The sequence below is a fragment of the Drosophila montana genome, unplaced genomic scaffold, assembly GCF_035044405.1.
Source record: "Drosophila montana isolate Dmon_TW-CO22-7 unplaced genomic scaffold, ASM3504440v1 contig_2438_1, whole genome shotgun sequence".
In the NCBI taxonomy this organism is placed as follows: Eukaryota; Metazoa; Arthropoda; class Insecta; order Diptera; family Drosophilidae; genus Drosophila; species Drosophila montana.
Window position 1 is genome coordinate 1,659,162 of NW_026997315.1, and position 27,086 is coordinate 1,686,247.

The 27,086-nt window shown below is 43.1% G+C and overlaps 7 protein-coding genes and 6 non-coding genes across 14 annotated transcripts in view; 2 read left to right on the forward strand and 11 right to left on the reverse strand.

Annotated features, from left to right (window-relative positions):
* Nucleotides 1-4,050, reverse strand: part of LOC135428074 (sphingomyelin phosphodiesterase) — a 116,308-nt gene extending 112,258 nt beyond the window's left edge. The window contains exon 1 of the mRNA XM_064681876.1: nucleotides 4,044-4,050. The gene's annotated coding sequence lies outside the window, so the exon portion shown is untranslated. The remainder of the gene's footprint in view (nucleotides 1-4,043) is intronic.
* ocm (over compensating males) lies at nucleotides 23-9,562 on the reverse strand. Of its 2 annotated transcripts, none has more exons than XM_064681872.1 (5): nucleotides 9,419-9,562; nucleotides 5,127-7,513; nucleotides 4,242-4,402; nucleotides 408-4,180; nucleotides 23-336 (listed from the first exon to the last, which is right to left on the reverse strand). In XM_064681872.1, exons 2-5 carry the CDS (start codon nucleotides 7,510-7,512, stop codon nucleotides 201-203), a joined length of 6,456 nt encoding a protein of 2,151 aa, XP_064537942.1. In that variant the 5' UTR covers nucleotide 7,513; nucleotides 9,419-9,562; the 3' UTR covers nucleotides 23-200. The 2 variants fall into 2 exon arrangements, with proteins under 2 accessions (XP_064537942.1, XP_064537943.1); XM_064681873.1 differs by lacking the exon at nucleotides 9,419-9,562 and adding an exon at nucleotides 8,290-8,303.
* Nucleotides 9,563-11,097: 1,535 nt separating this feature from the next.
* On the reverse strand, nucleotides 11,098-11,192 carry LOC135428293 (small nucleolar RNA Me28S-Gm1083). The gene has a single exon (XR_010436236.1). It is a non-coding gene; the product is annotated as a small nucleolar RNA Me28S-Gm1083 (small nucleolar RNA).
* A 145-nt stretch (nucleotides 11,193-11,337) lies between these two features.
* Nucleotides 11,338-11,431, reverse strand: LOC135428297 (small nucleolar RNA Me28S-Gm1083). The gene has a single exon (XR_010436240.1). It is a non-coding gene; the product is annotated as a small nucleolar RNA Me28S-Gm1083 (small nucleolar RNA).
* Nucleotides 11,432-11,586: 155 nt separating this feature from the next.
* LOC135428296 (small nucleolar RNA Me28S-Gm1083) lies at nucleotides 11,587-11,680 on the reverse strand. Its single transcript, XR_010436239.1, has one exon. It is a non-coding gene; the product is annotated as a small nucleolar RNA Me28S-Gm1083 (small nucleolar RNA).
* Nucleotides 11,681-11,850: 170 nt separating this feature from the next.
* Nucleotides 11,851-11,944, reverse strand: LOC135428292 (small nucleolar RNA Me28S-Gm1083). Its single transcript, XR_010436235.1, has one exon. It is a non-coding gene; the product is annotated as a small nucleolar RNA Me28S-Gm1083 (small nucleolar RNA).
* A 191-nt stretch (nucleotides 11,945-12,135) lies between these two features.
* On the reverse strand, nucleotides 12,136-12,229 carry LOC135428291 (small nucleolar RNA Me28S-Gm1083). The gene has a single exon (XR_010436234.1). It is a non-coding gene; the product is annotated as a small nucleolar RNA Me28S-Gm1083 (small nucleolar RNA).
* Nucleotides 12,230-12,361: 132 nt separating this feature from the next.
* Nucleotides 12,362-15,022, reverse strand: Nop60B (dyskerin pseudouridine synthase 1 Nop60B). The gene is made up of 6 exons (XM_064681877.1): nucleotides 14,878-15,022; nucleotides 14,450-14,812; nucleotides 13,944-14,195; nucleotides 13,479-13,753; nucleotides 12,818-13,234; nucleotides 12,362-12,750 (listed from the first exon to the last, which is right to left on the reverse strand). Exons 1-6 carry the CDS (start codon nucleotides 14,888-14,890, stop codon nucleotides 12,544-12,546), a joined length of 1,527 nt encoding a protein of 508 aa, XP_064537947.1. The 5' UTR covers nucleotides 14,891-15,022; the 3' UTR covers nucleotides 12,362-12,543.
* Nucleotides 13,304-13,445, reverse strand: LOC135428295 (small nucleolar RNA snoR639/H1). Its single transcript, XR_010436238.1, has one exon. It is a non-coding gene; the product is annotated as a small nucleolar RNA snoR639/H1 (small nucleolar RNA).
* Nucleotides 15,023-15,336: 314 nt separating the features above from the next.
* Nucleotides 15,337-16,828, forward strand: LOC135428077 (zinc finger protein 277). Its single transcript, XM_064681880.1, has 3 exons — nucleotides 15,337-15,610; nucleotides 15,668-16,050; nucleotides 16,106-16,828. Exons 1-3 carry the CDS (start codon nucleotides 15,358-15,360, stop codon nucleotides 16,808-16,810), a joined length of 1,341 nt encoding a protein of 446 aa, XP_064537950.1. The 5' UTR covers nucleotides 15,337-15,357; the 3' UTR covers nucleotides 16,811-16,828.
* Nucleotides 16,829-16,968: 140 nt separating this feature from the next.
* On the forward strand, nucleotides 16,969-17,747 carry DCTN3-p24 (Dynactin 3, p24 subunit). The gene has a single exon (XM_064681841.1). It carries the CDS (start codon nucleotides 17,034-17,036, stop codon nucleotides 17,640-17,642), a length of 609 nt encoding a protein of 202 aa, XP_064537911.1. The 5' UTR covers nucleotides 16,969-17,033; the 3' UTR covers nucleotides 17,643-17,747.
* A 390-nt stretch (nucleotides 17,748-18,137) lies between these two features.
* Fatp2 (Fatty acid transport protein 2) lies at nucleotides 18,138-26,106 on the reverse strand. The gene is made up of 6 exons (XM_064681843.1): nucleotides 25,979-26,106; nucleotides 24,182-24,312; nucleotides 20,357-20,610; nucleotides 19,660-20,301; nucleotides 19,276-19,477; nucleotides 18,138-19,216 (listed from the first exon to the last, which is right to left on the reverse strand). The coding sequence occupies exons 2-6, from the start codon at nucleotides 24,233-24,235 to the stop codon at nucleotides 18,275-18,277; spliced, it is 2,094 nt and encodes a 697-aa protein (XP_064537913.1). The 5' UTR covers nucleotides 24,236-24,312; nucleotides 25,979-26,106; the 3' UTR covers nucleotides 18,138-18,274.
* Nucleotides 21,874-22,478, reverse strand: LOC135428045 (uncharacterized). Its single transcript, XM_064681842.1, has 2 exons — nucleotides 22,267-22,478; nucleotides 21,874-22,208 (listed from the first exon to the last, which is right to left on the reverse strand). Exons 1-2 carry the CDS (start codon nucleotides 22,348-22,350, stop codon nucleotides 22,059-22,061), a joined length of 234 nt encoding a protein of 77 aa, XP_064537912.1. The 5' UTR covers nucleotides 22,351-22,478; the 3' UTR covers nucleotides 21,874-22,058.
* Nucleotides 26,107-27,086: the final 980 nt, after the last annotated feature.

A 27,086-nucleotide genomic window follows, 5' to 3' on the forward strand; every position in this document is an offset into this window, starting at 1 on the left:
AAAAAAAACTATACATATATAATTAAAATTACTTCAATTCATAATTAAAGAAACTAAATAATTCATGGTAAATAATTAAATTAACAACTTAATTGTCTACATATCAAATATGAGTTGTGTCTATTTTAGCTGCTGCGCGGGTGTTTTTTCTATATATTTTTTGTTGTTGTTTTTGGATACCGATTATCCTCTCACTTTGGTTAATCTTCGATTACAATGGGTGTTGCATTTGAATCCTTTCGATCCTCGTTGGCCGTTAGATTGGGATTGTCATAGGGTAAAAACTTCCAATCACCTGGCAAAGAACCCTTGAAATTCAACTGACGCGACAAATGTCTGTAATCGGAAAATGCGCAAATGTTAGTTACGTGATCTGCCGAGTGCCCATAAGCTTGTCGAGAACTCACCGATTAAGATAGGCGCTAGCGGCGGCGCAGGTTTTGAACGAGAACACGCCCTCATCGGGCACCTTGACCATAATCTTGCCGTCCATCATCTTGACCCTGAAGCGCGGCAAAGCCTTGGCCACCAGAAAGCCATATCTCGTCTTGCTGGCATTCACCGTCGTGGGGAAGCGTTGCATTTTGTTTGCCTCCGGGCTCTCGTTCGGCAGCGTCGACCCGGCCATCACCAGCTTGCCAGGCAGCGATGTCCTCACCGGCTCGACAGCGCTAGGCAGTTTGGCGGGCAGCGATTTGCGCACCGTTGCCAATTGTGCCTTGGCCGCCAGCTTTGGCGGCGGACGTACCTGACGCACCGGCGGCAGATTGCCAATGGATATGGTGGTAGCCGTTTGCTTAAGAATGGAAGGCTGTCCAATCGGAATAGCTGCTGGCTGCGTTGGCAACTCCTGCGTCTTGCGTTTGGCACCTATTTTGATGGGCTCAACAGCAGGAGCAGCTGCCGCGGATCCATCTTTGTTCTTCATCTTGGTGATGGTAACGCCAGTCGAGGATGTGCCTATTTTGATGTTGCCATTACCACTGCTCAGCAGTTGCTGTAGCGTATTGTTGATTTTCGTGGGCGGCGAGTCCTTGGTGGTGGCACCAACAGTTGTCGCTGTTGCTGGCGCCGCACAGCGCTGCACCGAGATGCGACTTATTTTTGGTGGAGGCGGTTGAGCATTTGCCTCACTACTGGCCACAGCTGACGGTGGCGCTGGCGCTGGTCCTGCGGTCTGGGTGAGCTGCACCTGCGGCGTGAGAAATTGTGTGGCCGGCGCAGTGCCGCCCGTAGCAGGCACATTTGCTATAAACGGCACAAAGCCGCCGGGCAGCGTTGAGGTGTGCAGTTCCTTAACACCACCAGCTGAATGTGGACTAGCTGCTGTTATCTGCAGGCCGCCGCCATTGTTGGGTGTCGACTGAATGGTAAAGTTGATGCGTTGTACGCTCTGCTCGTGCGTCTGCTGCTGCTGCTGCTTAGTCTGCTCCTTTACGAGCGGATCTTCCTTTGCAGCATCATCCTCATCATCGTTGATAACGATGACGCAATCGTCATCGTCATCTGTATCCTGACCCTGCTGCAACTGCTCTGCAATAGGCTCCGATCTGTTCAACTTCGTCGACGCGCTCGTGGCAGCCAAATCGATATCGAAGTGCACCTGCCCGTTAATCTGGAGCAGCCAAAAGGCCATGGTGCGCCTGTCACGCTGGACCGGAATGTTATGATCCCGCTGGTAGACCTCGCGCAACATCATCTTGCCATCGACACTTTGCAGCAGCACCAGCACCGGCGGCTGCATATCCAAGCGCAGCGGCCCAAAGTATATTTTACGCCTGGACGAGGGCGTCACGAAGGCATCGTAGGGCGCATCCTGAAAGAATTGCAGCTTCACGATCTTTTCGGTATCGTGTGCGACGCGCACCACATTGTGTATGCGGTCCAATGAGATCATGTCCTTGAAGGCAGGCACAAAGATGTGCGAGAAGTCATCGTAGAGATTTAGCACCAGCCAGCGATGATCATGTGTGTACATCTCGGGCATTTGCAGCTCTGTCACGTCCGTTTGGACGACCTTGCGGAATTCAATGTTGCTGCAGATGTTAAGAGTGGGCTCCTTGCTTTCGGTAGCTGAGTTGAATGTGGCCCGTGCAGCCGCAACTGTGGCTGTGGGAGCTGGTGTAGATGTGACTGGAGCTAATACTGTGCTGGCTGCGGTTGTGGCGGCAGCTGGTGCCGGCAAAGCTGGAACTGCAGTTGGAGTTTCCGGTGGAGTTGGTGGGGTCGCTGTTGCGGGCGACGCCCCTTTAATGCTGAGCAAGCCTGTGTCCTCGCCAGGTTTGGCTGCAGCTGCAGCTGCTGCCCGCTGATGGCGCTGCTGCTCCCTGATGCGCTGCTTCACCATCAGCGTGCACAGGACATTTATCTTTTTGGTCAGTATGGGATGGGTTTGTGGCGTTGGCTTCGTGCACGCATTACCCTCCATGTATCGCAGGAAGCCCTTGACCAGCCAATACTGTTGCCTGCCCTGCATTACCACCGCCAGCCGGCTGGTGTTATCATTCCGCTTGCCCTCCAGCAGCATGCGCGCCATCAGCGGCAAGGCATTGCGATCGGGCGCAAAATGGGTGTTGACCACGGCAATGGCCCCACAAACGGCTGGCATCATGTTCGTAATGGTCGCGGCCAGGAAGCTGTAGTTCTTCATTTGTACATCCCAGATGAAGACATAGCTGGACTCGAAGGCGGCCAGAAAGTTGGTCCACTTGATGATGCACAATATCTCCTCGTTCGGAGCCGGAATTATTTTGCTCTCACGCTGCAGCGCCAGATCGATGTCCTGCATTTTTTTGCTCACATGCGTGTTCATCTTCTTGATGACATCATTATAGGAGGTACGGAAGGAGATCGAATCCACGGTGGGACTATCTTCGTTGACAGCGACAGCGGACGACTCGTTGCTGCCCATGGCGGCATCTATCGCCGCATTGGTGTTCAGCGAATAGCAGGCAGAAATTTTAGGCATTTGTATATCCAGTTTGGGTGCGGGCTGTATCAGTGACTGATTCTGGTCTGCTGTCAACTGCTTTTTGCGCTTGGGTTGCTCCTCCAGGCAAGTGGACTCATTGGCGCTGCGCTTGCGTGCCATATCAATGGTTGCCACTCGATTCGTTTCGCTCTCATCGGAATCATCACCCACCTCGATAACGGTCATCTCTGGCGCCAATATCTGCAACTCCAGACGCCGCTGCTGATCCAGCTCGGAGCGATAGTAGCGCACGGCGCTAATGACGCGTTTCTCGAGCAGCTCCTGCGTTTGCAACGTCTCGGCGCGTGCCACCTCCGAACGCATGCGCTTCGCCCGACGTCTATTCAGACGCAAATAACAATTGCGGGGAACGGATACAGCGCGACGGCACAAACTGGGACGTGAGCGATAGTAGCTAAAGATAATGTCCAGCTCGGCGGGACGTTGGGTTGGCGCCACCGCCGCGCAGGCCTTGGGTGCGGGTGGTGGGGGCGGTTGTACTGGCAAGGCACTCGGTGCCGCCGGTTTAGGAGGTATGATCTTGATCACCTGCGGCGGTTGCTTCTGCAACTGAACCTGCTTCTGTAGCTGCGGCAGTTTTAGCTGCTGCTGCTGTTGCTGCGGTTGTGGTTTTTCCTTGCGCCGTTTTTTGCTGGACTGCGGCTCCTCAGGTGGACGCTCGAAACTGTAGTGAGCGCGCGTAGCCAGTTCGGGCACATAGTGCGGTATGGGCAGCTCCGCTTGCTCTTTATCAATCACAATTGGCTTGCCCTCGGTCGCCAAGCCACCGCAGAAGCATTTGTACAGCTGATGGGTCATGCAGAAGGTGGCCAAATTGGCCACGTCCGGCAGACGACGCAGCGACACCTGGCAATGCTTGAGCTGCTCAAAGTCCGTATCCTTGACGCTGCAGGGCGACAGGTTGATGCTTTCGGTGCTGCCGCGTGCGCGTTTCAGGCTAATCTCACGCTTTGCGGCTTTGCTGGGACGCACCATCTCCTCGTCATCCTCAATGGAATCGTCAAAGTCCTCGTAGCGCTTGGGTGCCTTGGTGCAGCGCCGCTTCTTGTCACACTGCGTCTCGTTAATCAGCAGAGTCTCGTTGTCAGTCAGCACAAGTGTTGAAGTAAAATCCTTTTCCATTTTGGCCAGACGCGCCGTCGCCTTGCGCCGCAAATTGAATGCATCCTCGTTGGAAAGCCCACGACCCTGTCGAAGAGAAGCGGGTGAATGTAGATTGATTGAATCTATGGATTGCTCCTATACTCACGTCCGTTTCCACGCGCATGATGCGCGTCAACTCGGCGCCCGTGCAGCGGCACGACAGCACGCAATCCGCACGCCCACAATGCTCGCGCGTGGGCAGCTCGCCGGCCAAACTCTCGCACAGGCAGCCCAGCTGGCAGTGATCCTTAATGCATGGTTTATTTGCTGTAATAAGATATACATAGTTTATAATATATACCATCTAAATAATTAATATACTCCATAGTCTATGCCATAATAAGCATCTAATGTATTAGCATTTAGATTTGAAATTAATCATAATTTTTTTACGGTTAAATATGCTGTTTTTGATAGATATCGATATAGTTGTTATCGATTATAATAATCGATACCAATTGCAGTAGCAAAATTGACATACTCCAGGAATTATTTTTTTGCAAATAAAAGAAAAAAAAAAGGAATAAATACAGATCATTTTCAAAAATTAAGAACCATCTATTAACTTAAGCAGGATATTGAGACCCGTTTACAAATATTTTTTTTAATTTTTCTGGGATTTTGTAGGAGTGTTCAACTTAAGAAATAAAAAAACGAAAGGCGAATAGAAGACGGTTTAAAAATTGTTAGGTAGGTCTAGATTATTTCACGAAACTAAGAGCTATTGGTATATAGTCAGAAATAACTGTGAGATATAAATATTAAAGAACTGATTTTTCTAATCAAAACAAAAAATTAAAGGGTAAATAATTGAATATGCAAACGAATAAAAAATTAATTATATTCAGTTAAGTGTTAAGCAAAATAATGTGTGTTATATAACTTATTCAGGCACTACAATCGATTTTATCGATAGCACAATCGATTGTATTGCAACTCAATACAGACAGTTAAATGCCTACCATTAAATTAGTCTATTTCTAGAACTTACCATCCTTGGCAATGGCAGCCGCATCGATGATGGTGGCATTAAGACGCCGCAGCTCCTTGGCCAAACGCATCTGTTTGTTAGGGCGACGCTGTGGCTGGGGCTTATTGGCTGTCAGTTTGGAGCCCGTCTTGGCCAGACCCTCGACGGCGAGCTCTTCTTTGATGGGGCTAATGTCGGGCGTGGCGCCACGAGCTGCATCTGGATCAATGCTGATGAACGAGTTCTCGCTGCAGCTGATGGCCACCGTGTTGATCATGTCATTGATCATATCGGCGCAGGCCAGAGCAATTGGGTCTGGGACCTCCGGAAGCTGTTTGCGAAACTCAAATTCACGCAGCTTCTCCGGCGGCTGCGCGGAGCTAAAGCTGTCGTCCAGCTGCTCGGAGCGATCGACAACGCGTCGCACCAGGATATGATTACGATCGTTTAGATAGGGTATCACAAAGGTGAAGCTTTTGCGCCGTCCGGCATTTGTGGCCTGTGCGGCGGCGGCCTGTGCCTCGGCCTCGCGCATGCTATTGGGCGATTCCTGCAGCGTGGACACACTGAACTCGGCCCACTCGCGGGTGATGTCATGATGCGGCAGTATATACTGCAGATAGCGCTTGGCAATCTCATCCAATGGCCGGCCCAACTGCGGCTTCACATCCAGCTGCACCGTGGGCATGCTGACAACGGCCATGCTGCCGCCAGCCAACAACAGGGCGGCCGTATCATCGTCCAGCGGCTTCTGATACGGTTTCTGTGACAGCGGACATGGTCGAAATATGGCTGGCAATGGATACTGATTGAGTTTCTGCAGCTTGCTCTTGATCTGGCACTGACGCGTGGGCAGCACCTTCAGTTCCTTGCGCAGAGTAGCATCGACGCATTGGTTACGACACTGGAGCGTGGCGAGCTCCTTTTCCGTGAGCATACTCCGATGCGGCTGCTTCTCGCGGCGCACATTGTTGCCCTGGCTACCCGGCAGACGCACCATTTCGCCATCGATGCGTATGACCTGATAGTAATACTTGTCAGTCTCTGTGGCCACATAGCTAGCCGCCTGCCAGCCTTGGCGTGTGAAAGGCATTTGGGTGCTGAACGATTGCAGCTGCTGCATCGCAGCGATTTTCACCTTGCGCTGGCGTTGCTTGCGCTGCAGCTCACGGTAGATGTTTGCCTCGTTGTTGATAATGGCCATCTTTTGATTCTTGGAGCGCTGCAGATAGTGCCGTCGATCGGCCACGGTGCGCAAACGTTGCAGGCTGTCCGGCACCGCCGGCATATCCATATACGGCGGCATACTGTGCGCCGTGACACGTCCATCCTGATACATGGGCTCGAGCAGCAGCTCGCGATCCTCGGGATTTGTGTCGCGCAGATTATTCTTCTTCATATAGGCTTCCAGCGCATCACTGACAAAAGCTCCATTGCCATCGATGGTTTTGCAGTTCTGCGGCACCAGCGGCGTCAGCAACATGCCCGGCTGATGTGCGCTCTCATCGAAGCCCACGAAATCCTCGCTGGTGTCATCATTAAAATTAAAGTCGCTGTTTACCCCAGTTGTGGGTTTATTCAGTCGGCCTTCATCCAAGTCATCTGCTGGCTTGGGGAAATTTGACTCTTTGGCAAAGTTCTTGACGCGCACTTTGTTCATGAGCATGTCCAAAAATTTGCTGCCACCTGTTTTTTTCGATGGCTTTTCCGCCACTTTCTCAGCTATGCTGCTGGGCTGCACCACAGCTATTGCCGGCGAGTCTTTGCTTCTTGTCGGCTCGGCGGCAGGAACTTTTGCAACAGGCTCTTCATCAACTGCTGTGGCTGCCTCCTCTTCTACATGCATCTCTTCCACCTGCTTTGCTTCAACCTGCTCCTTTTCTACTCCTTTCCGTACTACCTCCTTCTCTGCCTGCTCCTCTTGCCCTGCAGGACTTTCTGGCCTGTCTGAACGCAGTTCCACGTTTTTGTTGGCATCTTCGATCAGTGAGATACCGCGCTTGCCGCTCTTCAAAAGCTCCAATTGCTCTTTCATCAGCTTGGACAAGTCTTCGCCGTACATTTCCGTCTCCTCGTACTCCGTTATTTGACCCCTTTTTTTGTAGTAGCGCACAATACTGGACGACCATTGCTTGACATTGGCCTTGCGTCGCTTTATCATGCGTTTTAGACGCGGATCGAAGAGCAGGAGACGCGCACGGCGTAAAAGCAGCACCCGGTTATTTCGCTTACGCCAGGCATATATGCGCAGGACACAGCGCGGATTTAGCGCATAGATGATAAAGCGCTTTGCATTGGCCCAGTTTCGGTGCAAAAACTCCTGTGAAACGGGATATTTGCGTTTCAGGTAAAGAAATTTTCTCAACTCCTTGCCCTTTAGTACGATTGGCGGCAGCTCTTGTGTCATTCTAGAAAACAAAAACATATATAAATTGAAAAAAACCTGTTACAAAATTACATATATAATAATACAATAAGCGATTAAGATTCAATTTCTTGTTATCGATTAGCGAGAGCGCGGGAACATTTACTTTCGAGCAATCAAAACGACAAAACAGACACATTTTATACCATTAATAGTTATAATATGATCAGTTTTAGTTCAAAACACTTCTTAAAACAAACAAAAAAATAGATGTAAAATTTCGACTTTGAATTTTATTACGTAACACAAACGGTCACACTATTATTGCAAAGGTCAATATGAATATTTCTCTAGAAAGTTCTGTGAACAACAAAAAAATCTCCAAAACCATCTAAGCTCGCCATACTGCCGACTCACGAAAAATTGCTGACTGTCTATGTTACAAAGAAAACTCGTCATGCACTCTATTTCTATTTAAAAATATGAAAAAGTCAAAAATTTCCCAAAAGTGCTGCCCAGCTAGAGTTCCAAGCGAAATAGGCAGCACTGGCATGCTAAGAGATACACACATAAAGCAGACCCAAGCACCTGACGGATGAAAATTGAACTAAACGAAAAAACAATTAAGCACTCGACATGCACACACAAATACACACAAACTAGTAATTTAATAAAACCAATTATATTTACATATAAATACACCAACTCTTTTTCACAGGACTTTACAAATAAGCATATTGCTATCGAAAAGTTATCGAAATCTACAAGCAACTTGTATCGAAATGTTTGACGGCTGTTAAAACATATAAACATACGTACATGCATTAATAAAATTGCGCACTTGTAAACGGCACAAGAAACGGTAGACGCCGAAAAAGAAGAGCCCACAATTTGTTCTTGTTGTTATTTAAGCGCCTTCGAATAAACCACACACACACACACAAGCGCTGGTCGCCCCCAACACACAGACACGACGCCGAGAGCAGCAGCAGCAGCAGCAGAGGCAACTAAAACATTTTACACGCTGTGTTTATTTTCACTGCACATAGACTTTTAACTTATGCCAACAATTCCAATTACAAATGATTGTGGGCATTGCGCATGTGCGCAATAATTGTTTTAAAATGCACTTGATATTATTTAAACTTTGTTTGATATTCAAGAAGAACGCGTGCGAATATTTTGCGATCACAAACAGCTCTGTGTGGGCCCTACGACGACTGGCCTGTCTGTGTGTGTATGTAGGCGACGTGTGAGTGTGTAAGTCCATTCTCAGGCGTTCCAACGAAATGCAATGGCAATGGCACAACAGTAGTTGTCATGCTTATGTCATATATGCATGTATGTACGTATGCTTTAAGATTACTTCTGCAATGTATGTAGATATGTGGGCGTGCGCACGTGGGCGCCGATAACCGATTTATTTTTCGAAGTGAAAGGGAGATATAGCCAAGGGACTATCTAGTTCTGAGTACTCTATAACAGTGCGATTAGTGCTAAAAATAGATTGCTGTTAGGATTATGTTCACCTGTCAGAAAAACTCTACACAACAAAATCAAACGTTGCAAATTGCGATCTTTACATTTGCTTAACAGTACTTACGAAAAAAATTGTCTACTAACCAAAAACTTATGTAAGAATTGAAGAATTCACAAATGCAGCTGTGCCTTACTTGATTGCCTCATCATTCCATGCACCTTGCAAACGACCACAAATCTAAGCACTTCGCAATTAACACGCATTAAAAAAATCGATAACCTCAAAATAAAACCAACATGGCGTCGCGTCAACAGATACATGCACACGCTACCGCTGATCGCATGCGTCAGAATGTAAAGCACCGACTTCGCCCGCCCCTAACAAAGCGAAAAGCCGAATGAAAAAATTTTTTGAGTACCTCAAAATGTCCTGCCACGTAAGAAACTAAATGAAAATAAAAACACTTACCTTCACAAAATTGTGCACACACAGTGCACTGCCGTCTTTTCTAATATCTAATTCCACAGGAATATTATAATAATTTAACTTTTCTTTCACTTAAACGCGCAATTACTTGCAGCTCTCGCTGCTGACGTCGTAAAAAGCGTAGCACATACGAACGAGTACATACACAAAATTGACACACACATATATCGGCGACTGCTTGATGAATTTCAATATGGAGACCGATAACAGCGCGGCAAGGCAGCAGCGTGGAATGGAACACAGGGTTGTAGAGCGTGAAAAAAAACTGAAGCCTAGTGATATTCAAAGCTACGAAAATGAGCGGCAAAGCTGTTTAGTGTATATAAACAAATGCTTTCACATATTCCTAAAAAAGTGTCATTAATAAAGCTAGAAATAAAAATAGTTCAGTGTGCAAGTTCACTGAGCTCTTTTCAAAAGGAAATTTTATTTTTAAATTCGCCTGCTTCAAGCTCAGCACAATTGGATGAAGCACGTGCTTAGAAGGACGCTAATTAAAACCCAGCTTAACAAACCTTAAATAATAATAGCCTTGGTGGTGCCACGTTCGCAAAATTCAACACAATATCGTTTAACGACCTTCTGACAACCCTGTTTTTGATTTCCCTCCAAAAGTACAGCTGAAATAAAAATTATGCCGCTGCACAACCCTGCGTTTTGAGGTTAGGCGAACGTGGGTATCCCACAATGAAAATTAACACATGTTACCTATAACTTGCTTTATAATTTATTTGCTAATATATTTGTACAGTAAGGAAAAAAAGATTTATAGGAAAATAGTAGCAAGATATATCACGCATCAATAGGACTGTACTGTACCTGCAAATGCAAAATATAAAATAAAAAATTACAGTTAATTTTGCGTTTATTTTGAATGGCGAAAAGTTTAATAGATTTATTGACTTTAATTTCAGTAGGACCTATTTTTGAGGATTGTGTTGTTGCGGATTTAGTGAATCATACCACAATTCAGCTTTCCTTTCTCATCATGTTAGAATATGTACAGTTGTCAAAACCGTTAAGCTTGTATTTTTAAATGGTACCCACCTTTTTATTGCAATCAATTAGGTTTTTTTTTTTGCGTAATGATCCGGGAAAGGCTGCAAATAAAAAAAAATACTCTTTATTTATTTGAGTTTAACGAATTTGTATAAATATATTCCAGGTTTTCATTTCAGTAGGACCTATTTTTGAGGATTGTGTTGTTGCGGATTTAGTGAATCATGCCACAGTTCAGCTTTCCTTTCTCATCATGTTGGAAAACGTACGGTTGTCAAAATTGTAAAGCTTATCTCTCCAAATAGTACCCACCTCATAATTGCAATCCATGATTTTTCGTCCGCACAAGACCCGGAAAAGGCTGCAAATAAACATAATACTTTTTAATTATCCTGTTTTAATATTTTTTATAAAAACATTCTAGGTTTTCATTTCAGTAGGACCTATTTTTGAGGATTGTGTTGTTGCGGATTTAGTGAATCATGCCACAGTTCAGCTTTCCTTTCTCATCAGTTTAAATAATTTAGTGCTTTACGAAAATAATGATTGCTTACATTTTTTAAACTGCATATTCAAGGTAATGTCCTTAGGTAGGAAACTGTAATAAAAATAGAAAATCCTTTAGTATAAGTTTTAAAATTAACATATAATTATTTGTTGTAAATCAATTTTCAGTAAGACCAATCCTCGCATTCAACATGAGAAGTTTCACTTAGTTTTCAGATAGGGGCGAAAGCTTAATGCTCATCATCTAGAAACGGAAGCTTAATTTCGAACTTAATTATATAATGCTTACCGTAAAGAACGAGTTCATTTCCAAAAAATACATCGAAAGGCATATCTAGAAAATAAAATACATTGTTAGTTACATATATACAAATTAATCGGTTCAAGAATAGCTATGTTTGGTATCAGTAAGACCAATCACGCATTCAACATGAGAAGTTTCTCTTAATTTTCAGATAGGGGCGAAAGCTTAATGCTCATCATGTAAAACGCAGGATTAAATTGGTGAATTGGTGAGCACTTACCTTTCATATTTGATGTAGAAAATGGAAGTCCTCGCTTAAAACAGAACCCTATAGAAACTGAAAACAAAATAAAATTGATAAGTAAGATGCCAAGATAGGAATTTTATCAATAGCTGTTAAAATCTTATTTCAGTAAGACCAATCTCGCATTCAACATGAGAAGTTTCTCTTAGTTTTCAGCTAGGGGCGAAAGTTTATTGCTCATCAGAGAATGATAGATTTTAGTGATGCATTTACAAGGATACTAACCGTCATTATGGCTGCTAGGATGCTCAGCTGGCTGGCTCAGGGACTGTCTAAACTGTTCGGGCAAAACTGTAAAACAGGTAAAAAATTCAAATTAAAAATATATTTTTATAAATTTAAAGCAATGCTTTAAGATTTGTATCAATATCAGTAAGACCAATCCCGCATTCAACATGAGAAGTTTCTCTTAGGTTTCAGATAGGGGCGAAAGCTTAAAGCTCATCATAATTTAGACTGACTTTATACATAAACGTTCATAGATAAACTTACCTTATAGTTTGCCATAGAGTTTTTTCTGCCTGATTCACGGCCATTAAGCAACTTGTTCGAGCTGTAAGGTATAAAAGCTACGTTAGTAATATGCTATGAATGGTAAGAAAATTAAAATTTCACTCTATAAAGACAATTTTCAAATCTATTTTGTTATCAAATTCAGTAAGACCAATCCCGCATTCAACATGAGAAGTTTCACTTAGTTTTCAGCTAGGGGCGAAAGTTTTCGCTCATCAGAAGATCACTCAACATTTGAAAATTGTACATTATAAAATTAAAATTAGTACTAAAAACTCACCGTAAAAATGTAGAGTTGAGGATGTCGCTTTGAAAAGATCTACAAGTTAAATACAACCTAATGAAACAGGCTTACAAATTTACAATAAAATTATACAATTTATTGCATTGCGAATGTCACGTATAAATGCATTGAAAACTTGCATTTTTACAGCTCACACATACAAGATGCCGTCTAAAATTTTAAACTTAACAGCTAAGAAAATGCTCTCCAAATAGGGGAGGACATAGAGCCTAATGCCTAGTTTTGTAGAAAATATGTTATTCCTGAGCCTCTTCTCTATCTCTATCTTTGTCCTTCTTCTTCTTTTTCTTCTTCTCTTTCTCTACAGGTACATCAGCAGCTGATTCCTCTACAGCTGGCGCCTCCTCCTCACCCTTGTGCTTCTTCTTCTTTTTCTTCTTCTCTGTTGTGGCGGGTGTGACATCAACTGCCGTTTCATCCACACTGGAGGTGCTGTGTTTGCGCTGCAATTAAAAAGGTATTGTTTAAGGCAAATTTTATATTAAAAATAAATAATATGTTATCCCGTACCTTGCTGGGTTCATTTGAGCCATTTGAGGGCGACGTAGCTTGTGGCGCAACTGCCGCCGCTGGCTTTTTGGCGTTGTAGTCCACAAAGCCCGTTAGCCATTCCTTGGGTGTATTCTCGTTGGGCCTGCCAAACTTGTCCAGTTTACCGGCAGCAATAAGCGCCTTCTTGGCTGATGCTTTTGGACCCAATCCCCACTTGCGCGGATATGTGTCACGTTCCATAATCACACGCTTGATCTTGGCGACAACACCATGATCGCACGAGGACATGGTTGCCGTAGTCATCATGGCGATGGCCAAGCAAATGGCCTCACCCTTTGTGGTGCATATGACAATCTCCTGTTCCATTTCGATGCCATCCTCATAGCGTAACACGCCAGGCAACATGATTTTGGCACCATAGCAAACGGCATTGACCTAAATCAAATTGAATTAGTTATTATTTGTGATGTATAAAAGTAAGTATATATTTTTTGAGTTGGGATTTGTGGTCTGAAAATAACTTTGTCGGATACGCAGGCAAGGCGCAACTCCAACATACACACATCAGCAGCGTTACTGTTCCCAGTCATAGTCACAGACGCAGCTGGTTAAAATACATGCGTCTGCCGGCTTAATATCATGGGGTAGTAATTAAAAATGTGATGTATAGTCAACTTACCGAGCTGTCCTTCATGATGATGCGCTTGTGATTGATAAGAAGGCCCTCCAAGGGCTTGACGACGCGACGCAGCATGGACTCGTCTTTATGATTCTCATACAGCCACATGGCATCGAGAACGTCGTGCATGGTGACCATGCCATCGCGTTCAGACTGTATGCCGGAGCGCACACGACGCAGTTCCAACATTTGGCCACCGACGCCGAGGACTAGACCCAGATGGACGCACATGGTACGTATATAGGAACCGGCCTCGCAGCTAACCCAAAAAACACCTAAGCACGTGAATATCGAGAGACAAAAACGAGAAAGTGTTACCAATATAACTGTGCATTTGCCAGGGCAAATACTATAATTTTGCTGTATTTCTTTTTTAGATTCGGTAGCTCTGCACGTCCCTGCCTTAAGCCGGGCAGCGACGCACAAGCTCCAGCTGAGAGGGTGTATATGAATTTGGTGACTTACCCATATTGCGCGTTTCATCGTAGTCCAGCAATTTACTGTCGTAAACTGTGCGCACACGTAGCTGACGTTTTACAGCCGAGATGAGGGGCGGGCGCTGGAAGAGTGCACCACGCAATTTTTCCAATCCCTGACGCACTTTGGCCACCGACTCAACGGGACCATGTAGTTTAAAAATAGCCACATACTCTTTGCCGGCACTTTGTTGCGACTTGACGAGACGTGTGGCGCGGTCAATGCAGACAATTAAGCAGCCTGTGTTGGAAAATGTGCGTACGCACGTGCGTTAGTTAACAATTTGAGGTTAGGTTGAAAAAAAAGCGCACGATAGAGATGAACATCGCTGGGACTGGAAAATATCGCATTGGGACCGGCGCACTTTTTAAATTTAATGCATTTATTAAAAAACAGTCACACTTTACGTCTTAACTGTCACAATATTACAATATGGCTCATCTCTAGCGCGCGCACACAACACACACACATATTAACACATGGTTTCAGCTTACCCGTAACCTTCGGATCCAATGTGCCGGAGTGGCCGGTTTTTTCAACTTTCAATATCTTTTTGATCCATGCGACCACCTCATGCGAGCTGGGATTCGATGGCTTATCGAGATTTATGAAACCAGTTTTAATGTACTCTTTGATGTCGCGATTAAGCGGCGAGGAGCCATGTGCCAGCGGCGTATAGTGATTGGACCGTATGTTGAGCTTATCAAAGTTTTTTAGCAGCAGCGGCCACTGGGATGTGTCCAGCTCGGCTATTTTCGAGGATGGCTTTATTTGAAATTGATTCTGCTTCTGCAGAGTGCCAATATCTTCGCCATCGAGTGGCTCCTCCTTGATTTTCTTTTTTTTCTTACGCGAATCTGTAACGATGTATTGCGCATTCCATTGGGAGTACTTTGTTTATGTTATTTTTATGAACACTTACCAACGTCAGTCATTTTATTTAATTTTATTTAACACACTACGCTCGCGATGCTCAAAGACGTTTGCACGCGGTGCCAGGTTATGGAAAATGGCCGAGTAACACACGTGTTGCAAGAGTTGAGTATTTCAGTGCGGAACTAGTTCATATATAAAGACCGATAACTTATCGATAGCGCTAAAGCTATGTGCTAATCGTTACTGATTGAGTACAAGTACGATCAAAATTTAATTCCGTTTAAGAATTGTATTGCTATCTAAGAGTAAATAAAATATTCTTTGTTCAGAAATTAGTCATGTACTTACACTCTATTGAGTTCTTTTAAGTTCATTTCAATAGCAGCATATATCGTTGCATGATTAGCGTACTATCCTGGGCTCAACTGAAAATGATCGTATCGATATTAAATATCGAGTTGATAGTCGCATGAGCAACAGTTCTCGCCTAGCAGATTCGCATCTCTAGTTTTGTTTTTGTCAACAAATGGAGCAGGCGGGAGGAAGTGGAATTGTTGGCGAACCTGTGCCCACAGTTGGTAGAAGGGATGCCCAAAGAGTGAAACCCACGCATAACACTGCCATTAAATGCTTGAAATGCGCGAAAGTGTTTATATTCCCCGCTGACAGGGACGATTGCCTGGCGCACTTGTACCTCGAACATCGTCTGGTCATTGCAGATGTGGAGGACATAGCGCTGCTGGAGGATTATTTGCAATACTGGGAGAAAGAGTTCCAATGTAAATATGCTTGCTTGCATGTATAAAGATGATTTTAATTCATTTGTCGTTGGCTAGCTCATGAGTTCGAACAATACTGTACAACAATGTTTCTGGATCAGCTGCCTGACGGTACCTACTCCAAGAACGAGAAATATTACCTGCTCTGTGATATTTTGCCGCAGGACTTTGAGCTGCGCAAGTCGCTGCAGGAACAGCGCTTGACTGCTGCATTGGAGCGGCATCAGTTCGAGCTAACGGACCGCAGCTTTAGCAAGGAGTGCCTGTTCTGTCGCACTGTCATTAAAGGTCTCCGCGCCGACTACTTGGAGCATCTGTTTGACAGGCATTTTCTGCTTGTGGGCAAGCCGGAGAAACTAGTTTACGTGGATGAGTTGCTCGATCAGCTCGAGGAGAACCTGAACAAATTGATGTGTCTGTACTGCGAAAAGATATTTAAGGTAGGTTTATATATAATATAATTTATATTTTTTAAACACTTTCGTCCATCACCAGGATCGCCCCACACTTAAGGAGCATATGCGCAAGAAGGGACATAAACGCATCAATCCCAATCGTCGCGAGTACGACAAATTCTTTTTAATCAATTATAATCGTACAACTCCAGCGCCTGCGTCGCGCAAGCAGCCACGTCAGAAACGTAAATCCCAAGGAGCGGAGGAAAATGCCAGCGTTGACTTTGATAAGCATTTTGCGCGGCAGGACTCGGATGGAGATTGCGATTCAGACTGGTCCGATTGGGCAGGTGATGGCGAGCCCCATGCCATTAAGTGTCTGTACTGTATCCAAGAGGAATCTCAGTTTTCCACTTTGAAGCAGCATATGCTTGAGGAGCATCGTCTGGACTTTGACGCCGTTACTAGCACCTTGAATTTCTATCAGAAAATTAAGGTTGTAAATTATGTGCGACGGCAGCTCTGCCTGCTGCGCTGCATGTGCTGTGATTTGCAATTTGATGAGTTCGAGCTGCTGGCCGAGCATATGGCTCAGGCGTCGCACTGTGGCATCGGCGAGCGTGCTAGCTGGGACAAGCCCGAATTCTTTTTTCCCTATATGGATAACGATGGACTTTTGTGTGTGCTGGATGACAATGCGGGCGACGATTTGGATGCGGATGTGGTGCGCATCATTTCTGAGGATAGCCTGGCGCAGATAAACAAGGATGCGGAGCGTTTGTCATTGGAGAATTTTAAATTGTGAATCCTGGTTGCAAATAAATATGTAAATTTATTTAAAAAAAGGAAATTGGCGCTGAAAGCTTATCGATAATCAAAATATCGATATGTGCATGTTTGCTTACAGGCGCTCAGTGTTGTACAATGCTATACCTAAAGTGCAACGCGTTTTTGGTATTTTTGTGTGTTTTTGTTTTGCTAATTGCACTGACATCATTCCGCTTTCTTTGAGAAATTTGCAAATCAGAATGGAAGCCCTTGACATATTGGAGAAAAGAATAGATTCGCTGAATCGTGTGCTCGGTCCACTGCCGGAATCATATGCTGGAGACGCCGACGGCAGCAGCACGGCAAAGACCGCGAATATTGTGGACACGCTGTGCTCTGCCAACGCCTTGTTGAGTGAAGCCACCACGGGCCGCACACAGCTGCAGCAGTGCGTGGGACGTGCAGCGGAGCTGGAGAAGTATCTGGATCCCAATTTCTTGGAGGAACACCAACAGGTGCGCACCAAGGAGGTCTATATAAATGCAGTTGCGCCCGAGCTATACGCACAGAGTGAACAGCTGGAGCGCATCAAGCAGCTGGAGCCGGCGCTGGGTGCGGAATACTTTCGCAGCATACCCAGCGAGTGCCTGGACAAGCTCAAACAGATCACCGATAACAACGGCGAATACGCACAGCAAAGCGAACTGATCGAGGAGAGTCTTATATTGGCCATGAAGCGATATGGCGAGATACAAGCGGGCCTGCTCAGCTCATTGGACGCGATGAACGAGCGCCTTGACCAGGTCGAGCAGCGCATGGACCAACAGAAACGTGCCGACCTCACAAAGGATGTGCCACCAAAGGACTGAGTGCTAAAATTGCTGAAAGTATTTAACCTTAGAAATTGTTCCACTTGTCGCCTTTAAGATTTTTATTTTATACGCTAGCACAATACACGAATCTATTAACTAAAACTAGAGCTAAACTAGAACTTAAATATGTGCTGGTTAAGTGTTTTCTTTGTATGAGAAAATACCTTTACATACCCTTGCAGGGTATTATACATTTGTAAAGCATGTGTAAGGGATTTATATATATATATCTTGGTCTGCATCAACAGCTGTATAAATGTATACAAGTCCGTCTGTCTTTTGTCCCCATTGATCCATATATAGCTAGAAAACTGTCAACAAATTAGTTTAATGATAACCCTAATCGTTTTTCTTCGGTATGCTAAATCCTAAAGTTTCCATAAATATGGTTAATTGGGATTAAAATTAGGTTCTTAGATAAGCAACTTCTTTGTTTTTCCAGATAATTCCAGAGAATTGCGATATGCTGTAAAATATTTAAAATCGGAAATGTATTGGCTAAGATCAGATATACATTGTACACATTCTAATTGTCTGCAAGGGTATCAAGTCTTCGGCACTCCAAAGATAACCGTTGTTTTATGTTAGTCTTATATGGTCCTTAAAGTTAATACTAATTTAACCGCTCCTCAAAAGCGCAGTTCGTTGCGCTGAATTTGCTCGTAGATGGGCTGCGTCAGTGGCGCATAGCTACCATTGGGCTGTGCATAGTAGAGCTCATCCTCAATGGCGGCCGGATTGAAGCCCTGCTGCTGCAGCTCCACCTTGCGCAGCTTGAACGTGCCGGTCAGATCGATGCGACGCAAGAAGCGCAGGAATATCGGACGCGCATAGTTGGGCAGTGCTGTGGCGAGTTCTGCACCCAGCTTGGAGACATTTACCTCCCGCGTGGGATCGTAGATGGCTGCCATGCCGGCGCGTCCCTCTGTCTGGGGTATGCACACACCATACACAATGGTGTCCTTGTAGCTGACCAGGTTGCTCAGCTGTGCCTCCACTTCGCTGGTGGAGACATTCTCGCCCTTCCAGCGGAACGTGTCACCCGTGCGATCCTTGAAGAACAAATAGCCGCGCTCATCGGCAACCAGCAAATCACCCGATATGAATGCCTTGTCGCCCTTGCAGAAGACGTCGTGCACAACCTTCTTCGACGATGCCTTGGTGTCCACATAGCCCAGGAATTCGCGGCATGGATTGCCCTTCACAATTTTGCCTATGAAAACGCCCGGCTCGTGCGGTGCACACAGCTCGCAGAGACCCTTCTCGTTGCGTATGGGCTCACCGGTGTGGGGATCGGCGCGTATTATGGAAATGGGATACACCTGGGGCAGTATGCGCGAGACAAAGCCAATGGCGCCGACAGTGCTGTCATTGTTCATGATGTTCGCATTGCCCTCCGTGGCGCCATAGAATTCACCCACTTTGGCTATATTGAAGCGCTCCACGAACTGGGTCCAAATCTGCGGGCGCAGCCCGTTGCCAAAGACCATGCGCACCTGATGCTGACGATCATGCGGCGCCGCCGGCGTGGCCAGTATATAGCGCGCCATCTCGCCTATATACTGTGCAATCTGGAAGGGAATTGTGGGCATAAAACCAGCAAAGGGAGTGGGTCAATTTGTATGCTTGCCGTGCAATTGAAGCGGGCGCAGTCCGCGAAATAGCCCGAAGCACTGAATTTCTTGCGTATGACCACCGTGGAGCCAAAGAGCAGCGCCTGGCCCATGCTCATGATGCCGCCAGCCGTGTGGTAAAGCGGCAGCGGGGTGTAGAATACGTCATTGTCCCGAAAACCCAATGTATAGTGTATGCCAGCGGCTATAAAGAAGTAGCTGCAAGGACGGAAAAGTATTTAGGTAAGGGAAGGCTCGGGTATGAGTCCCAGAATGAATGTAGCATTGTTTTAGCCAAAGGCCATAGCTTTTAACTAATATAATGGAAGCTGGTATAATTCTCAATCGGTTTTAGCTTCGAATCAAACACAAGGGCTTGCAACTCTAAAGAGCAAACTTACCGTGCGTGCGTGATGACAGCTGCCTTGGGCAACCCTGTGGTGCCCGATGTGTAGATATATAAAAGCTTATCCTGATGATCGGCACGGCTAGCGCCAGCGGCTACCTTATCCTTGGGCGCCGACTCGAGCAGTGCGTTGAGCTGTTGTGCCAGACCCTGTGTAAGACCGTCCGTTGTTTCCGTGGAATTGGCCACGTCATTGAACTGATAGAGCGCCACATGGGCGGGTAGATCCTTGGCTATGTCCATCACCGCCGATCTGTAGCTGATGCCATAGATCAGAGCCGTGCAGTTGCCCACCTTGACGCTGTGCTGCAGCGAGGCGCCGCGCAGATTTGTATTGATCAGGGGCGTGATGATGCCTATCTTGGACAGGCCCAGCCAGGTGGCCACGAACTCGGCGCGATTCTCCAGCAGCAGCCCCACCACATCGCCCTTCTTGTAGCCATGGCTGTGGAACACGTTGGCCACTCGATTCGCGTGCTCGTTCAGCTGCCGGAAGGTCCACTTCTGCGACTCGCTGACTATGGCCAGCTTATCCGGCTGGCGCGCCACATTCGCCTCAAAGATGTCGCCCACGTTGAGATTCTTGCGCTCCTGTCGCTTGATAAACAACAAAACGCGAATGTAGGCAATCAAAGCGCTGCAAAGAAAGACATCAGTATCTAGCTGGAGCAACTGCATCCACTTGGGCTTACATGGTGTCCCGTGGACCCGTGACTGCTGCTATATAGAACCAGCGCCAGCCCGGCTTCACCAGCAGCACCACCACCAAACTGCCATAGAGAGCAGCCAATCCGTACCAGGTGCCCTCATAAAACCAGACCAGCGCAGTGGCCGCACTCAGAGCCGGAACCAAGAGCGCCAGCAACAGCCAGCTGAAACAGCTGCCCTTTTTCTTGGCATCAACTTTGGCATTACCCATGCTGATCTGCACATCTGTTGAAGTTGTCTGTAAGAAATGTAGAATGGTTTGATAAATCCAAGTCCAAAATCTAGCTGTCTATTAGATCTCAGACTCTATAAGAGCATGAGCTGGCAAGTTGGTTAGTTTGCCTACCTATATTCTCTATATATTGTTTTTGATCTGCGAATTTCGCGATTTGGATTAAGTAAAAATACTTATTACAGAAGAATTGTCAAGATTCAGAAGTATTTTATTAATTCTTTGCTATTTTGCTTACTTAAAGTTGGAAGTACCCCTGTTTTTGATATACATAGCTTATTGCAATATATCCGACAAGAACAGTTTAGCTTGATTTGCAAGCCTTAAAGCAATTATACATTTTATAATGAAAAAAAAAACTGTCACCTGTTCCTATTAAAAACTATGATCTCTCGAACCTCTCACTCAACACTAGATAAACAGGTATTCATAACTTTTTTCTCGAGACTTTAGAATTCGCGCACAATTTCTTTATACCCTGAACCCATTAAAAATGGGTAAAAGGGTATAATATTTTTTAGCAAATATATGTAACAGGCAGAAGGAAGCATCTCCGACCGCATAAAGTGTATACTTTATTGATCAACATCAGTGGCCGAGTCGATCTAGCCATGTCCGTCTGCCTATCCTACTATAAAGAAACATTATTATAGTCAAGTTATATGTACTTGTGTGTACATATTGTTATTATTGTTATTATTAATCATAATAATTATATTTTCGATATCTTGTAAACAAAATGCTTTTATTTAAAGTATTTTTAAATTTAATAAAGCTAAGCTTAACATTTGAAAATAGTTCGTTTACATAGATAGTCGAAGTTTTTATAAAAATGTGAAAAACATTTCATAGTTTCTCGAAGCATAGATAAAAAGTCGATTCGCATGACATCAAGTTCAACAATCCGGACTGGTTGTTTTGCATAAAGTAATTAAAGGTTGTTGTACATTTTTAATAAGCTAAAATTGTCGCCTGATCCCAATGAAATTTGTGATCTTTAAACTGTTAAAGGTCAAGACGAACATGTTTTCATATTCGTCTGATAACAATATTAATTTCAAAACTTGAAAATGAAGCAAAACAAAGGTCAAATATAACAAATGGTTCATATTGTTCGCGAATATAAAAAAAGATTAAAACTTTTTTCTAGCTAACCTAATATACATTTTTGACAACATTTATTGCATTTATTACTTGAAAATAGAGATAAATTAAAATCAGAGAGAACAATAATATAGTTTATATTTTTTGGCACACTTTTGCAACCTCTTTTTTAACAATTTGTGTCTTTAATTTTTTAGCATATGCGATTTATCTTTCCTCTGTTGCTGCTAATTGCCAGTTGTTCAATTTGCACATAAAATCTTTTGCTCAATTTGCCGTATTATTTAATCAGTTAGCGCGTTATTTGCACAAATTGTTAATAGTAGCAAATTGTTGTGGCACATTGGACTCTAATTATCAAATCGGTGACCGATGCGGTTGGAGATCTCTTTGAAATGCATCATCGCCCTGTGCTGGGCATCGGCTGCCAGCTTATTGGACAGTCGTATGAGCAGGCAAATGGTCAGTGCCGCGGTCAGGCCGACCAAATAGAACAGTACCTGGATATGGAGGCACTTCCATAAGCTGATTGCAACCAAAAGGTGAGCTACGATTTACCTTGTGCCAGATAGTGAGGCGTACGGGGTTAGGCGTGTCGCATCCATCCTCAACTAATGGCACGTTGTCGGTGCTTTTCATCATGGTCTCCAAATATTTATCTGGCCTTATGACTGTGTCAGATTCTTCACACAAATATCACAAGCTTTACGAGCTGTGTTTCCAAATTCAACTGTTTGATGCTTAAATCTAGGCCAATGAGAATTTTCGAGTATGACTCTTATAAACGAACTATAGACAATGCTTTGAATTTGAACTAACTTTCTTTAACATATAAATTGAAAAATATAAGGACATTTTCATGCATTAAAAATATATGCCATATAATAAATCATTCAGCAGAAATTAGATTGTTTTTGACCTATTTTAATGTCTATTTATTTAGTATTGTCTTTTATCTATATATTAATAATATTCGCAAAATATAGTTATTATATGTTATTCTTAAACATTTTGGAACCAGCTAAGCCGTATCATCTATTTCTAAGAATCTTAGGCAGATCTATAACATTTAAACAAACTTAAAGTATATATATTTTTAGAGATATCCTGATGTCAGTATGATGTAAGTTAAAGCTTGAGTGCGGACTATTTGTTTTGTATTTGCTCATCTTCTTATTTTCGTATTCATTGTGTGCCCACCATTAATTAAGCGTAAAGTCAACAGCATTTTATTTCCTTATAAATATATATACCTTAGTATTTAATCTGCTTTTACCATTGCGATCTTCAACACGCTCAACAAACAGCAGCTATCGATATTTGGGTAGCTCGGATCTATCAGCAAATGTTTGGTAAGCAAAGTGAATGCAAATGGCTACTCCAAAGATCTCAAGATAGCTCTTAAATTTCCTTAAACTGTACAACACTCGAAATACTTTCAACGGCACCCAACGTTAGATGTGCGTTATAAAAAATAGCCATTCTGTCAACAAGTTTAGTGTTGACCTACGCCATGGACTTGACTTTCAAACCGAGTCAACCATTAAATATACGACATTAAAATTTAAGATGCGACTGAATCGCTTTGCTGAACTACATGAAACTTGTTTCTCACTCACTATGATCGATGTATATCGTGGTATAAGGCGACTGCGTGTGTAATTCTGCAGCATAACAAGTCAGCGAAAACACAACAGAAATCAAAACAATTAAGAGTGCGAGAGCTGAGAGGCTTAGACATAGAGATACCCTGTAAATAGGTCTTAAAATGGTCTTGAGTATAGTACGTAGATGGAAATACGAAAACGTAGATGGGATCTTATTATATTAATATTTCATATTCAGGATGCATATATATATAACCATCTACTGCATACATAGAATAAGCGTCTTTCTCTTTAGACTAACTTACCGACACATTTTGCGACCTATTTTTATTATTTTTTTAGTTGTACCCTATAAGGATTTACAGATATGTATATACTTTTCTTTGATATATTAACCATCTTCTGCATATATAGCATACATTTCTTTCTCTCTAGACTAACTTACCGACACATTTTGCGATCTTTAGAAAAATATAGATATAGAATTGATATATTGAAAATGGTATCTATAAATATATATTTATATATATATATTCATCTATATAATTGAAATTGGTATCTATATATGTATACTCTATGAGATCAAGGCATTCTGTCAAATGAAAGTTTCTGGATCGAAGAAATATAAGACTTAGTATTTTGAGGAAGTCTCCTATCACCTGTTACATACGGCAGCTATTTTTTATGAGACTCGTTTACCCAATTTTCTGGTAACAGGGTACACAAAAAGCATCCGAAACAAAACTGGTTTTGTGTATTCAATTTTGTTGTGTCTTTTGTAGCAGCGAACTCAGGTTGGTTGGTTTCAGATCAAGCACAAAAACCCAAAAATGTTAATAATAAGTATACGTCCATCTATAGTTTACCTGCGTGGAGTTCAAGGCTGTCGCACCGTGGCCAGGGCCAACAGCATCATTCATTTTGTGATTCGATGTCAGCCAGTCGATGTAACAGCCGGTTAACAGGGAAGTGAACAGTGTTGATAAGCGTCAGCTAGCTGCGGGTAATTAAGTTGGCAGTTGTTACTTTTTTGTAGTTTGTTGTTTGTTTTTTTTCGTTTATTTGTTACTTTCAAAATGAAATTGTGGGTAATTAGGCGCGAGTGAGATGGGAATTGCAATTGTGGCAAACTGACACAAAGAAAAATTGCCTTTTTTTGTTTATTGGTTTTGGTTTTGGCGTTGACTGGCACTGGAACTGGAACTGGAGGCTGCGATTGGGGCCTTTTCTATTTTTGTATGGCTCAAGGTGAGTTTTATTTTTGGGGTTTTGGGTTCGGCGTTTGTCAGCTGCGACTGACTATTGTCGCGAGGTTTATGCGTGTTGGTAATTGTTGCTATTTTGCATAAGCGGATGCAATTTCAGCTACTCATTAAATGGCTTTTGCCGGCAACACGTATACGATCATATGGCATCGTAACTTGAATTATATTATGAGTATTAAAATTATTTTAATGGATTGTTTTTTTTGTTGTTGTTTGCTTGAGCAGCTAGACAAAAGGGGTGCTTGAGATGCACTTAGTGGAATTAATGCAATCAACAGAAAGCCTTAGGCACACCTTTAACTTTAAGCACTTTCCAACACATTTGTCATTATATAAATTGCCTTTTGTATAATATATAAGAATCTGGAAGAGTTAATTCTATTATTTACTGCTTAGTTTTGGAGTTGAAGGCAAATTTAAGTCTAGTAAAAGAATAATTATAGTTAAGTGTTTGTTGTTTAGCGTTAGACAACACTTTACCCTTTAAACATACATGTGAATACATTCAAATTTCATTCAGTTGAATAGGTTCCATATTGTAGCTAGTCACTAAAACGTTTTAAATCCAAAAACGTGAATTTTAAGTAAATCTCTTTCTTCTTTCATTTGTTGTTTATAGTTTTGAACAAATACCAATCATTCAAAATTTCATAAATAAATTACATTAAAAAATTCAAACGCAAAGCTAAAAACAATAATCATGTTGTGTAATTGCGTTACTGTTAAGTTATTATAAAATTTTATTTAATTTAAGTTTATTTAATGTAGTTTTAGCTATTTCATGAATCGTTTAGAAAATAATAAATAAATCAAAAAAACTATTTTCAATGCAAAGTTGTTTTTATTTGCTTTTTCAGTGCTGGGCAACTATTGTAGATATTTTTCATGGCACGATTTCCTGCTTTATTTTATATTTTTTTTTATTTAGGGTTTTTTAAAAAAAAGTCATTTAAAATAAATAATTATAAAAAATCTCAAAAGTGCCCCGCATAAACATCAACTCTTTCTTTTTATTGACTTAAAAGTTGGTAAAAAGTTTTGACTCTTTGTGATATTTGCACATGCAACATTCAGTTGTGGTTGTTATTGTTTCCTTGTTGCAGCTGCCACAATAATTATGAGACCCAAATCCCAGTGGCAGCAGCATAAACAACAGCCACAACCGCCTCATTCATCACAGCAAGTCTCAATGATGCTGATAATGATGATGAGGCATCTTCACTTTCACTGAGTTTTTTTTTATATTTGTTTTTTATCTTTTTCTTTCTCTTGTTTCACTCTTGGCGTTTTTTGCACTTTATCTGTGGCATAGTCAAATAATTTCGCCAAGGTTCAGGAATGATATCAGCCGAACATAAAACGAACAAATATTGTATTAGGCTGCTTTGTGGCACGCACTTAGAATTTTTGTTGCACGTTCAGTTTCCGTTAGGTTTCAGTTGTTGCCGCCAATTTAATGTTGCATCTTTTGTGCTCGATTTGCCGGTCGCGTCTTTAGGCCAGCAGCTCAGCTCGTCAACTGCGCCCAAAAGCCGCGGCCAAAGCTGAAGCCGTTGGCTTGAAAAAGGCAGCGCTTGCTGCCGGCGTCAACGTCGACGTCAGCGTCAGCGCCGGCAACAGGTTGACGTTAACTCGGCCACACAGCTGCACCTGTGTGTGTGTGTGTGTGCGCGTTTGCATTGTTATTATAAGTATCTCAGATACAATTTGATTGCTGGCTTTGATTGACGTTTCTGCTCTTTGCCTGCATATTTTTATATTGTTGCACGCACGTGCAAATTGCTCACTGCTAAAATACCCTGTAATTAGTGGGTAAATCGATGTTTTGGTTAGTTATGTAACCGTTGATTGCAGCTTTGTTAGAATCCAGCTTTTATTATTTAAATTAACTCTTTATGGAAAAAATCGACAATTAAAAACACGTTTTAACAAGAATTATACGGATTTGGATTTTGTTGAATTCCGCGTTTTTTCATGAATATTATGTTAAACTTTTTTTTTCATTATTTCATTAACACGTGCTTATGCATTGGGTGAAATAGAAAAAGTTTTTATATTCTGGGTGCGGAATCGGTAAGGGATACCTTAGATATTTATTAGAAATTAAGACATCCGACTCCTGAAGGGTTTCTGCTTGATATTAACCAGATTCTAAATCTGATCTTTTTCTTAAAGAAATGTTCCTGAAATGGCAGAGTATTCCATGATCGAGCTTACCAATTTTTTGCATTCTAGCAGATCGTTTTTTTTATATGTTTGTCTCTGGCAGGGCAATTGCAGTTAACATTTCAGCAAGGGGCGTAAAAACGCACATCGACAATGTCGCTATTAAATAAAAAGAACGAAAGACATAGAGAAGGGAGGGGAGGGAAAGAGAGAGAGGGAGAGAGAGACGAAAGGAGAGTGCCAAAGAAATTTCTATTAGAAATTCTGCACGCAGCATGTGAAGGGCAGAGCGAGGGCGGAGCAGGGGCAAGACGCTTGCATTTAATTCGAAACACGTGTT

Bases quoted from the DNA above. Each gene is read 5' to 3' on its own strand.
- LOC135428045 (XM_064681842.1), bottom strand. From the start codon at position 22,350: ATGATGAAAAGCACCGACAACGTGCCATTAGTTGAGGATGGATGCGAC. The intron at 22,209-22,266 runs GTAAATCGTAGC...CTCCATATCCAG, and splicing joins GCCTCACTATCTGGCACAAG to GTACTGTTCTATTTGGTCGG.
- LOC135428077 (XM_064681880.1), top strand. From the start codon at position 15,358: ATGGAGCAGGCGGGAGGAAGTGGAATTGTTGGCGAACCTGTGCCCACA. The intron at 15,611-15,667 runs GTAAATATGCTT...GTCGTTGGCTAG, and splicing joins CTGGGAGAAAGAGTTCCAAT to CTCATGAGTTCGAACAATAC. The intron at 16,051-16,105 runs GTAGGTTTATAT...GTCCATCACCAG, and splicing joins ACTGCGAAAAGATATTTAAG to GATCGCCCCACACTTAAGGA.
- Fatp2 (XM_064681843.1), bottom strand. From the start codon at position 24,235: ATGAATGATGCTGTTGGCCCTGGCCACGGTGCGACAGCCTTGAACTCC. The intron at 20,611-24,181 runs GTAAACTATAGA...CATTTCTTACAG, and splicing joins CAGCCTTGAACTCCACGCAG to ACAACTTCAACAGATGTGCA. The intron at 19,478-19,659 runs GTAAGTTTGCTC...CCGTCCTTGCAG, and splicing joins GCTGTCATCACGCACGCACG to CTACTTCTTTATAGCCGCTG.
- ocm (XM_064681872.1), bottom strand. From the start codon at position 7,512: ATGACACAAGAGCTGCCGCCAATCGTACTAAAGGGCAAGGAGTTGAGA. The intron at 4,403-5,126 runs GTAAGTTCTAGA...ATCTTATTACAG, and splicing joins GGCTGCCATTGCCAAGGATG to CAAATAAACCATGCATTAAG. The intron at 337-407 runs GTGAGTTCTCGA...TTCCGATTACAG, and splicing joins GCTAGCGCCTATCTTAATCG to ACATTTGTCGCGTCAGTTGA.
- DCTN3-p24 (XM_064681841.1), top strand. From the start codon at position 17,034: ATGGAAGCCCTTGACATATTGGAGAAAAGAATAGATTCGCTGAATCGT.
- Nop60B (XM_064681877.1), bottom strand. The intron at 14,196-14,449 runs GTAAGCTGAAAC...TTTCCAACACAG, and splicing joins ATTGGATCCGAAGGTTACGG to GCTGCTTAATTGTCTGCATT. The intron at 12,751-12,817 runs GTACGGGATAAC...TTTTAATTGCAG, and splicing joins GCTCAAATGAACCCAGCAAG to CGCAAACACAGCACCTCCAG.